This window comes from Grus americana, chromosome 1 (genome assembly GCF_028858705.1).
Source record: "Grus americana isolate bGruAme1 chromosome 1, bGruAme1.mat, whole genome shotgun sequence".
In the NCBI taxonomy this organism is placed as follows: Eukaryota; Metazoa; Chordata; class Aves; order Gruiformes; family Gruidae; genus Grus; species Grus americana.
In genome coordinates this window covers 68,168,336-68,180,648 of record NC_072852.1, presented here as the reverse complement: position 1 = coordinate 68,180,648, position 12,313 = coordinate 68,168,336, and the positions used below count along the sequence as shown (strand labels likewise).

Below are 12,313 nucleotides of genomic sequence, written 5' to 3'. Positions count from 1 at the left end.
AATTGTAGCTCTCAGCGTGAAGAGACTGGAAAGAACATGTGTCTTGTTGCTGGCCAAATCAATACCCATACAGTATATTAAAAAAAGAGCTGGACCAAAGGTCAGGTACCTGCAGCAATAAGCAGTAGCAATTGCAGCAGGAATGAATTTTGAAATTTGGGCCTGGATTTGGCTCTTGAACTGGCATCCTTCAGTCTTTCCCTGGAGTAGAAGTGGTGTGTGTATTGGATTTAGGGTTTCTGTTTGGCTTAGTTCAAGAGAAACCACTGCAAAATTCAAGGGAGATGGAGAACATTTTGGAGAATGGGAGAATATAATAAAGGAGACAGTGCAAAGGACTCCCTGCCTAATGCAAAGGCAGCTCTCACTAAGAACTGTGTTCTGCCTAATAAAAGCAAGACCTGGCTGAGTGCTGGTCATCCCTTGAAACAAGTCTCTGAATGAGCTTGTTGTCCCCTGACTAGACAGGTCACATCACCCTGCATGGCAGCCCTCACATTCACACTCTGGTGCAAACTTGCCCTGCCTTCGCTACAGCAGTTCTCAGGGTGGGAGGTGGTGTCCCCTGTTCCTGATGTCCCCTTTTTATCATACAGAGAGCTATGATTTCTCCTTTTCCCTCATCTGAAGTAGAGCAGGACCAAGCAGGAAACAAAGGCTCATCTCAGTTCCCCAGGCCTATCTTTGCAGAAAGCCTGTCATCTTGGACAACACTCAGAACAACAGGTAAGACACTTTTCTTCCCAACACTTCAGACCCTGCTCCTGCAATGCTGAGGGCTGACAAGTTAGCAATGGTTACAATGTGAAAGGCAGAGCTACAGGCAGACACTGAGGTAGTATAGGTATTCACAGGATTTTGCAGCCCAAATTGCAAGACTGGAAAGAGGAGAGAGGTGTAGGCTGAGAGATGCATGGCTTATGTGACCAGGAAAGGGTCCTGGTGGGAAAACTGAAGGGAACAATCCAGCAAAGGCAGCCACTGAACAGAAACAGAGAGGAAACCTGAGACCTTGTTCAGAAAAGGGACAGCTCGGCCCATTGGAGTTTTGGGAGTGGGGATGTTCCTCAGTGCTCTGTGACTGCAGTGGTAATGATAAACCCTTAGTAGCACGCTTTCTCATGCAGGCCTCTTCATTATCATAAACAGGACCAACTCCCCTCTTGTCATCCCCATTGTGCAGCTGGACAAACTGAAAAGGCCACCCATCTGAAAACTGGAGACAGCGACAGAAAGAGAACCAGATGTGGAGCCAGCATTCGCTGCTCCCTGCTGGTCTCACAGCAAGGAGCAGATATTTTTCCTCCTCTGCCTCTCTTAGTACTTTCCAGAAAGCATCAGAAGTGCTTTATCTGGATGGGGTGAGACCCCAGTCACAGAGTTTCCCAGCCACAAAACCTCCTAGCATCACTAGTTCTACCACCCAACGGTGCTGAGCTCCTGCTACATGATTACAGGCCTTCTGAGAGACTGAAATGAAAGGGCTGCTGATATTAAGGGGGAAACACATTGCTGGGAAATACATTGAGAGGTGCCAGATAGGCAGTGGGAATGGTGAAGTTCCTGCAGAGTGGGGATGGAGGGGCATGGAGGACGGGGTGCTTGTTAGTGTAGCCAGGGGCAGAGTGGGCTGGCAATTCCTTTATGGTGCAGGGAGGAGGGCAAGAGGTTTCCACACTTACTCCAGGACGTCCCTGTTGAACTGCTTCTTGCTGTTTCCCAGGAACTCCCCAATCATCTGGCGGCTGAGGCCCTTCCGCTGGAGCAGGAAGTGTGCCACCCCAATGGGGGTGTCCGGGATGAAGCCTCGGGAGATCAGGAACTGGATCCCTTTGTCTGGGTTTCTGAAAGGAAAGGACAGAGACACGGTGAGTTTGCATAATACCTTTGAGGCATTATTGCCTCTGGCTCACCTCATGGCTTGCAGCAATGCAGCCCTCGGTATGTACATGGGCTCCTATGAGTTCATGTGTGTGGCAGGGATGGAACTGGTGGGGGCAGGGAAAAGTGACTTGGGGCTTGGGGGGGTGCTCCCCAGTTGCTGCTGAGGTCAAAAGGATGCCATGGGACCTGCTGTGTCACTTGCAGCACCTGTTGTCACATGGTGATCACAAGTGCCATCCCGCTGCCACAAAGGATCCTGCTGCACACCACCAGACTCATCAGTGACTCTCTTTGCCATCTGTCTGCTCCAGAGTCAAAGGCTCTTGTATCCTCCCTGCCCCAGCTTGGTTTGTTTAGGGCCCCTGTGAGGACGTGATTAGCCTGTGCGTTCCACACAGACAGCACAGGAAATATCAGTACATTCAGCTGCTCCAAACACAACCCACAGAGAGCCGTCCTCAAGGACCAGGGGTGAGAGCTGGGCACACAGCCCTTTGCTTTAGGGAAGCTGGGGTTGCACCTTCTGTAGGGCAGACAGAGGCAAAGGGAAAAACGTGGCTGTGAAGAGACTTAGGAGACATTGCTGCCACAGTCTATGGGCAAATGAATCTCAAGACACAAAGGGGGATGACCAAAGGTGGGCACTTTTTCTGTAAAAAAAAAAATCTCTTTTTCATACATTTTCAGTACTCAGTTTTGAGTGACACTTTCTACCTTGTTCACCTGAGCCTGGTGCTGGCTGTTTGAGCAGAAATCCCATGCTTAGATTTGCTTATCTCTTCCTCCACTCCCCCCACCCTTAGCTGTGTTGTTCTTCCCTTCTCTATTGATTTACCCCCTCAGGCAGAAATCTCTGTGTGTGGGTGGATGAGAGCATGCACCTGGAGAATGCCTTGTCAGAACTGGGAGAGAGCTGCGTGCAGCTCCCAGACAGAGGGTTTTTCTCCCTCTGTGGCTGTGAGCGCCTCTCTGGGAACAGGCCTGGTGCTGAGTGGGCCTGACTGCCTGGTTGTGGGAGTGATTTTCTGCTTGTTAGTGTGCCAGTGTCTGTGCCCGCATATGCAGCTCTTGGGGCTAGCGCATGTCTCAACAAGCACACATGGTTGTGTGTGTCTATGTCCTGTACATGCAGATTTCTCCTGCACCATACATGTTCATCAGAGCCTGTGTGTCTGCATATTTTGGCTTTCTCCTCATGTTTCCTATGTGTACACATGCTTCTATGTATCCTGGGAATGTCTGCACCTATGTGAAGCCTGTCCCACAGTACAATGTGCGTATTGTGCAGGAGGTTTTCTTCCTGTATTTCAGTCTGCCCCACTGAAGGGTGCCTGTCATGATGCACTCTTGCTGAAGGGAATTAGTGAAATGCCAGAAAGATTTCCACATTCCCTTGGTTCTCTGAGCTGGTGAGTGGGGAGAGGTGAGAGGCTAACATCTTCATAAAAGGATGCGATACTTCCATCATTAACCCAAATTCAGGGATCTTTGTCAAGGCTCAAGAAGTGAGTTTGCTCAGGCAGTTTCCTGGGGTGAGGAAAGGATAGGATGAGATCTCAGAGCACGTGAATGTATGATATGCACAGGCACAGACTGTGACACTGTCAGGTGGTGAAGGATGTGGGTGAGCAACATATGTCTAGCTATAAGGGGATCAGCATTCAGGAGAATGGCCTGCTCCTTACAGGGGCCTCATGGGTATACAAAAAGTAGATGGGCTTGAAATAGTTCTGCTTACTCTGTAATGTCACAAAGAAAATATCCTGGGCAGTGTGGCATCCCTGGGGAGAGTGGCTGGGAGAACAAGTCAATTTATGAACAGGAGAGCTGCAAGATCTGATACTAAAAAATCCAGGACTTCTTCAGGGAAAAGCAACACTGCACCTTCTGTATTATCACACAGATCTCCTGGTTCACCTTTGAAGAGCATGGGCAAAGTTCTCTGCTAAGTGCAAAGGTCATATGGTCAGGACTAAAGTCAAGCTAAGCAATGGAGATTCATAAAATGCACCTCCACCTGTACACTTTGGTATTTTGTGAGGGACAGTATGGTGTTCACAGCACGAGGATGATTTCAGCTACACTGGTGTGACTCCAAAACCACTGGAGTGACTTTGGATTCACTCCAGAGGAGCTGGGAACTGAGTATGGCCAGAAAAATGCAGCTCACACACGAGCATGGATGTGCAGATTTCAGTAGAGATGGCACACACAATGCAAGGGGATGTAGGATAAAACAGTCCAGCTGTGACAGCCCTCCTGCCCTGCCTAGACTATAACTCAAATATACTTGCACACACTATTCTTCCACTAACAGCAGCCTTTCATCAGTTTTTCCTGGGATTCAATTTTTTCTCCGCAAAATCCTGATAGCAGTGCAGCATCTCTGCCACTGAACACTTGCAGATGTGTCCCATGTACTGCAGCATGCAGCTTTTACCCAGATGTGCAGCAGACAACTCCACTTCCATCCCTCCTGAGCCTGGTCCCTGCTATTTTCTTTAGTGTTGCAGGGGTGTTAAGCACAGCCAGCAAATGCTGCGGGATTCCTCACGTCCTGCTGGCTTTCCCTCTGCCCACGCAGCCAGCTGCCCACACACACTGAGTTATTACAGCAGCGCTGCATAATGAAGTGCTCTCGGTTCCAGGGATTCCACCCCCTCACTGTGGAGTGGGGATGGGGAAAGTGCCACAGCAGCGCAGCATCGATGTGTTCCCAGGGGGCTGCTCCAAGCCAGAGCACTGCTTTCTGAAAATGCAACGCAAGGCTGGATAGACTATGGCAGATGCTGCTAGCGACCGGAGGCTTTCAGCTCTTGGTCCAGGGGAGTGGTCAGCAGAAAGGATGTGCACACAGGCACGCACAGCCTCAGCTCCATGCCCTGTGGGTTGGTGCCTACATCACAAACCCTGCAGTGGTAAACTGGCTCCTTGCTGGGAATTGATAGGGAAACCTACAACCAAATAACTGCAGAAAGCTGAATGGCCTTCCCAGCCCCTCGGATGGAGGTGCACTATGGTGTCACAAGGGGAGCCATGTGTCCCTTAGATCCTGCTCAGAGAATAAAAAAAGGCTTCACTGCCCAGAGCTAACAGGTCAGTTTCCTCCCTCCTGGTCCTCCAACATTTTGTCAAGAAAACTGAGCCTTACACATTACCGCACATTATTTCAGCAGCTAGTTTCAAGGGAGCAGGGGAAGCCTGGCTAGGAAGTTGTGTTCAGAGCTCCACAGTAAGTCTTCTATCCCAGAGGGACCTGCAAGATGCAGTGAACCCAGGTCACTGAATGAAGGAAGACAGCAGAGCTGCTTCCTCAAAACAGACCTGGTGCTGCTAATCTGTCACATGAATGTGTGCCAGGCAGATAGGGGGAGGAGGAGAAGCTGGGAAAAAGCATTTTCACTCCTGCTTTAACTTCACATCAATGCTTATGTCAACTATGCAGGAACCAAAGGAAAACCAAAGGAAGGGACTCCTTCCAAGCACAGCTGAGAATACTGAAACACTTAGTAGCAGAGACATGAGCCCCACATCCCCCTCCAGAAGTACACCTATCCCAGACATTCGTGTGGACCTGGAACTAGCTTTATAATAACCAGCCCCCACCTTTGTCTGGTGGCTATCTCCTCTCCTTTGAGCGTGCTCGTGTTCATTAGGTGAATCTGTGTGGGCCCAGAGCCTGACTTTGATATACACATGTGGACCCACCTGTTCACATCATGATCTCAGAGATAAAATGTCTTCTTCAGTTCTGTAAGAGCCCGAAATCTGTCTGCTCTAACATCACTTCGGTTCTGGATGTGCTGTGTGCCCAGCCCTAAAAACCTCTCTTCCAGCTTCCTGCCTCCTGGGGTCCACAGCCTCCATACTACACATATATAAATCCTGTGCATTGCCCCCTTGTCTGTGCAAAACTGCCCAGGACTGCGTAATCTTTAGTCCTCGCTCTGACCAAAAGGTCCACAGTAATGCGTGGCAAAACATTCTTCTAGTATGGGTGCATTACATCCTCAGCGTCTTCATCAGGGGACTCAAATGGAAACCAAGACAGCATAAGGTGACAGTGTGATGATGGAGCAAAACCCAGTATTTCTCATGGCTTGCTTTGATTAGAAAAGTCTCATTGAAAGTCAACAAGCAAATCTAAAGCTCCTTATAGGAGCTCAGCTGCTTTCTGCCAATCCAAAATAGACTGTGTGTGACCCCTCGAGTTAACCTCTTCTGACGGTAATCTCTGGGCTGCTCTGCTTTCGCTTTCACACCTACAGCTTTTTCATAGGATATCACTCAGATGTGTGAGAGACTGAGATGACTAAACCTGGTCTGTCAGGTGAAAATCTACCCAAATACTAGAAGGAAAATGACAGCCAGAGCACTCATTCTGGGCTAGCCAAGCTCAGCTCTACCTCTGTCTCTCTCTCCTTACTTGGAAATGCCACATGTTAAGTAACCAGGGCTGGGTTTACATCCCCAGCTACACTTGGTCCTTTGCAAGAGAGTGGAGCAGGAGCCTAGATCCCAGGCTCAGCTGGTGGATGCCAAATGGACAGCAACTGGGACTGAAGGTTCAGAATTCAGGAAAGCATGGGCACTATTCATAGGGCACTGGGCTTGTTCCTGTGTTGGGCAGAAGGATCAGGACAGCACTTGGGGGACTTTAGGTAAAAAGCTTCTGGGCAGCCAACCTGTGGTCTGCACTGCATAACCAGATGGTCATGCTCTTGAATATGAAAGAACTTCCCCAGAGATGGATCTGGACCAAGAGCCTGCCATCACCTGTTCCTCTGAGGCATGAAATAGGCTGGGAAATACAAAAGAGGAAGAGTCACTTACATATTAAAGAGATTCAGCCCAATGCGGTAGAGGCGCTTCCTCATGGTGTCTGTGGAAAGTGTGGGGGACTTGCAGCTAGCTGGGTTCTCACAGTGGTACCTTGGGAGGCTGAGGATCATGGCCTGCAGTGCTTCTTTTGAGGACACCTCAGAGGCTGACTTGGCTGAAGTGGAGGTGCTGCTGCTGCTCAGCTGCTCTGAGTTGTCCGCATTCTCAGACTCAGAGCCTTTGCTTTGCCCCATCTCATTGCTACCATCAAACTGGAGGTTCTGCACTGCCATCTGCCCAGGCTCAGCACTGCTGTCTCCTGTGCCATTAGTACTGACATTCACTTCAGTGAAAGTGTGGCTGTTCTGGAGAGTTCTAGACTCAGGCAAGCTCTCTGGGGCAGCCGGTGGTTCACTGGGTTCTCCCTCCCCTTCTCCTGGGATTTCTTCAGCCTTGGTAGTTTGAGAGAGCCCAGCCTGGGCGTTGCTGCTGAGGCAGTTTGCCATGGACACCGAGGTAGACGATGAGACAGAGATGTTTTTGTTGTCAATCTGGACTGTGACATCTCGAAAAGCCATCATGAGAGTGCTGCTGCTCTTGGGTAGGGTATCTGGCAGGAGCCCTTCCTCCTTCTCCTTGTCCTGCAGTTCAGCTTCTAAGTCTTGGTTTGGCTGCATTGAGCTCGCACTGAAAGTCTCCCTTATCTGGTATGAGCCCCCATCTTGCAGCGAGCACATGGTCTTCAGGCTCCAGGTGCTGAGGGCATCATCAATAGACTTGGCCAGGGACTGAACTTGCTCGGTGAAGGAGTCCTCCAGCTCAGTCAGTGCCCCACTGATGGTGGCTGGCAAAGATGGGGACCTCACCAATGGGATGCCCACAAAGTTGTACCCCTCCACCAGGGCTTTCTCAGCAGAGAAGCTCTCTGAATTCTGGACCCGGACTTTCCTCAGAGAGATGCGGCGTGGCATGCGGCTCTCCAGCAGTGAGTTGCGGATCTTCTCAAAGTTCTTGCTGAGCTGGTACTGCCGGAAAGCAGTCTGGATGGTGCAGGCTGCCCTGCGAGATACCAGGTGACCTCCGTATTTGTGCTCTAACATTTCGATCTGAAAGACATACAAACAGGAGAGGTTATTTTTTGCTAATTGACTTCTGATGTCTTTCTGTTACTCCAGTTCCTACACTGATTAGTCTGTAATGACTGTGAAAGGAACTTCTAACACTGAATTAGCTTTTTCCTGCACTGCTGTGCCCCTGATTTCAACAGAAGGCCCCGCTTTGGGCATCACTGGCTAAAGCATCAGTACTGTGAACTTCCTCACAGCTTTAACATGATCACGCCTCTTCCTAGAGTGCCAGCCATACAAGCTGGAGCCTGGAGGTGCCCTTCCCTTGCAGACCCACTTCTGACAGCCTTTAGGGCAAGCTCATCACCACAAATACAGTGTTCCAGCAATGTGTCTTCCCGCTCAGCAGTGCTCTGGTAATGTCAAGCATCATCCCTTGTCTCAGAATGTTACTAATGCTCCTCCTCTCCTTAGTCACCTTTGGAAATACTCTCAGGGAAAAGAGAAACCATTCAGAAAAAGGAAAGAAAAGTTAATTTTTAAATGCAGAAAATCCTGGCTTGATCATAGGAGCTAGTGAGAAACATCAGCTTCCATAGAAGTTAGTGGAGGCTGGGTTTGTTCAGCATCTTTTAAAAAGCACTCTGAATCCCAAAGTGTCTTCCTTTCTGATATCTGAGTTTTTCAGGTGTCAGCCAGAAGTGAAATGAAAACTACCCAAGAAAAGAAAGACTCTCAGTTTTGAAGGTAAAAAAATTGTGATTTTAAATGTTGAAAGATGATATTAAGAACTAGTAGAAGGAGGATTTACTCCTTCCTGAACTGGTAACAACAAACACACATGGAAATACATACACAAACAGCTAAGTGGCATCTCAACAGGCTTCAACAAAGCAAGTATGTATAGTAATTTCTCTTCTGTAGTCTAATATTGATACTTCCTGGTAATCCCCTCACTCTTCCTCTGCAGCTGGACCTTCACTAACATGCAGAATGTTAGATGACTTGGTTCCAGTGACTGACTGATGATGGACAAGGGGGACAGTGTGAAGATTATGGTGGATAATGGGATTGAAGAAAAAAGAAGGATGAACTCGAATTACCTTCACTGAGGTTTTGGCTGAACTATGTGCTAAACTCTACATTGTCGGCACTTCACAGGGCAGAGTGCAGGTGCAGACTGTAGTGTTTATATGTGTGCGTGCATATGTGGAAAAGCCAAAAAGGGTGAAGTGCAGGACTGGGATTGCTAGTAACATCAGTCCTGAATTAACAGAGGATACACTACATCATTCATGTGGTGAGTATGAGTTCATTAGCAGATCCAAAGGGTCTTACAGAGTCATGTCACGTCATCTGCTTCCTTCTTCTTTTCCTTTTTTGTAACACTACGTAAGTTGCAGATAAAACCATCAGTGAGTGATCTAGGCACAAGTGAAGGCCTGGAATGACAGCTGTGAGAAGTGTAAATCACCTCTGGCATCTTTCCAATACTAACTCCCCTGGAGGTAGGGGAAGACAGTTATGACCTTGGGAGATGACAGGAAGAGAGGAACAACATGACACCAGCCATTGTGTCCCTGCACTGGTGTCCTGGTTGCTGGAGTAAGTACTGAAGGCTTTGCCCACTGACAGCCCATCACCCCAGGCAGCAACAAGTCTAGGGATCCTTCTGCACTGGATGGGAGGCTTCCATTTCTGGAAGGGAGCTGGGGTGGAGGGGCACATGCTTTCATATTTCCCTCACTGGAAATGAAGCAGGGACCCTTTGCCTTGTGCTCAAACATAAGTTTGGCTTCTGTTTGCCTTGCCCTTGAATTCACATCTGTCCAAAGCAAGCATCAAAGCCCAGCACTGAGAAATACTAGCAATTTTCTTACCAATGTAGTTGGCCACTGCAGTGGTAGAGGCAGCTGGCTCAGAGTTCTGCTTACCCTTAATTTAAAAAACATTGGCCTAATACTTGCCCTGCTGCCCTCCCAGAAAGGATCTGCAGAACTGGTGCTAAAAATCATGCACACGATGATCATGGATTCAGGTTCATTTACCACAAGACCTGTCAGTAGGCTTTTTTGGATAAACAACTACTTATCGCCAATTTGATGTGGCAGGAAAGAGGAATACAGGGACAAGAAGAGATTCTGGGTAGGAAGGAGAAGGGTTTTGCTGGGGTTCTTTGTCCTTCTTTCCAAAATGACCATCTTAAATCACACCATGAAACCAGCACTCCTGCCACATCTCTTTAAAGTTGGCCTTCCTGGAAAGAGACTGAGCTATCCCTTGGCCCTTCCCTTCATGAGGAAGGCTTATACAGATAAATGCAAATTAAACTAATAACCTGCACAGGCCCAACCCAGGCAGTTATTACTGACAACTGACCGTGAGCACTTAATATAATGGTCTGGTTAATCAAAATGTAGAGCTAATTGTGTTGGGAGGGAAAGAGGAACAAATGGGAGGGACAGACACAGCTATCTGAGGGACAGAATAATAGTAAAATGCAAAATAAGGCAGAAGCAAGAGCCTTATAATTATCTGAGGTTTCCAAGGAGGTGACAGCCATTCTAAAAACATGGAATTCATATGCTCTGATGTTATTAGAGGCCAAGACAAGATGTCATTGCTGATCTGAAGTAAAAGACCAGTTTATCTCATGCAAGGACAGTTCCCAAAAAGGCAGACTTTAATAGCTACTAAGAAGACAGATCCTTCTAGAAGTCTAAAGGAATGGTGCAAGCTGTCAGTACCTTGATAAAACATCACCAGCTTTTTGCAGTCCATTATCTCAGTCCTCCCAAAGGGGTAAGACATTAAGGAGCAGAACAAGATGTAAAGCGAGAGGACTCCCAACCTAGTCTGTTCTCCAGTTGATACCTGGTGTGCAAGGACAGGTTCTGCATGTGATCCACTGCCATCTGGCCCTGTCCAAAGCAAGGGGAGTCCTACAGTGTCTTGCAGCTGGGATAGCAAGGACTGGTCCAAAGGATGTTTGAGAAGACTGGCAAAGCCAGAAGCAGCACCCCCTTAGAGAAGTGCCCTCCCCATCCTTGCTTGGTCTCTGTCTCTCTCTCCTTGATGCAGCCCAGCCATTTACTGTTTACTGATGTCTGAGACATTCACATTTGTTATCAGGTCGAGCTAACTGACACTCCAGAGGAATTAAGGATTTCACACAGCTGTTGGCCTGTTTTCTTCCTCTTGAAGGAAGAAAGGGCATCCATTAGCACCACAGCAGTCACAGGTAATGGAGATGTATGTCTGACTTGCTGGAGAAACCTTCTCTTCCCATTTGAGAGGCGAGAAAGGCCAGACATGATTGGACTTCTCTCACTCTAATAAACCTTATGAATCACAAGTAATTGCCTACTTAAAGCTACTCTTCTCTGGGGAATGATCTGACAGCCGGCACCAAAGGAAGGAAAAAGCAGGAGGGGGGTCGGGGGGATTTCAAAGAATAATTAGCTTAATACATTTCTGGGCCTCAATATGAACACTCAGTCTGAGCAATTCAGGCCTTGTGGCTGAATTAGAAATGACTGGCATATATCCATTGCCATGAGGGACTGCACATGAAGGGAGCTTTAACAAGGTCAGCCTAAGGCAAGCCAAAGTGCCAGGCCTGGATATGGCCAAACATTTGAGGTGCACACCCCATGGCTTTGTTGCCCATAGGCGTAAATTCATAAATCTGCCAGGAGAGACTGGGCCTGATCTTATTCTCAGTTAGCACTGGTTTTCCACCCAAGTTGCCACTGAGCATGGCTAACATGCCACCATGTTAGCAAGAAGAGAATGAGGCTCAGTGACAGAATCTAAGTCACTAAAGTCAATGTATGCATTGTAAAAAAATTTTAAAAAGACATATGGAGCATACATGTTCTCTATTCTTAACGCCTCTCCCTCCCACCAACCTTTCACAATGGAAGGACATTGCTGTAAGGGCTATGTGTTAATGGGATGTTTTCCTTCATACATGGGACATCTGCCACCCATCAGCACAGCAGAGTATGTACAACTGAAAGCATGCTCCTCTCTCCTGTGATCCCCTGCATTTTCCCAACATTACAACTTTAGCACTTGAGTTTCCTTTCCAGCCTCCCAGCATAGCGTACTTCTGTTCTGCACACTGTCAGCATGCTCTGTTTCATGGGGAGCAAGGAGAGCCATGACACCACTCACCAACCTTCTATTATGGTGCTGAGGGGCAATGACTGGTGGATGTCCTGCACCTCCAAGCCCTGTAGAGAAGGCTGTACGCTACCCTCCTTCCTTACCAGCACTCAGTCCTCTCCTGACAGCTAAATGTGACTTCAGCTGCACTGTGAGACTAAAAATGTCTCCTTCCACCTGTTTTTCTTACTGTAAGTTCTATTAGTGTATTACAAGTTGTGCTATGACTAGGGAACCACTGGGACAGTGCTGGGAGGGTCTTATCAACCTTATTCCCATTCACGAGAATGGGAACCTACTGTCAAGTAAGTTGATAAGAATACCTATGAAAACACATACTACAGTGCAAGACTGGAAGAATTAATACTCTT

The 12,313-nt window shown here is 48.0% G+C and overlaps 1 protein-coding gene across 4 annotated transcripts in view; it reads right to left on the bottom strand.

Moving 5' to 3' along the window:
• The window catches only part of IQSEC3 (IQ motif and Sec7 domain ArfGEF 3), a 107,304-nt gene that overhangs the window by 27,300 nt on the left and 67,691 nt on the right, over positions 1-12,313 (bottom strand). For all 4 annotated transcript variants that reach the window (XM_054815499.1, XM_054815526.1, XM_054815505.1 and 1 more), the window contains exons 4-5: positions 6,718-7,811; positions 1,683-1,844 (exon numbers count right to left, since the gene is read on the bottom strand). In XM_054815499.1, coding sequence (XP_054671474.1) covers positions 1,683-1,844; positions 6,718-7,811 — 1,256 coding nt within the window. The remainder of the gene's footprint in view (positions 1-1,682; positions 1,845-6,717; positions 7,812-12,313) is intronic.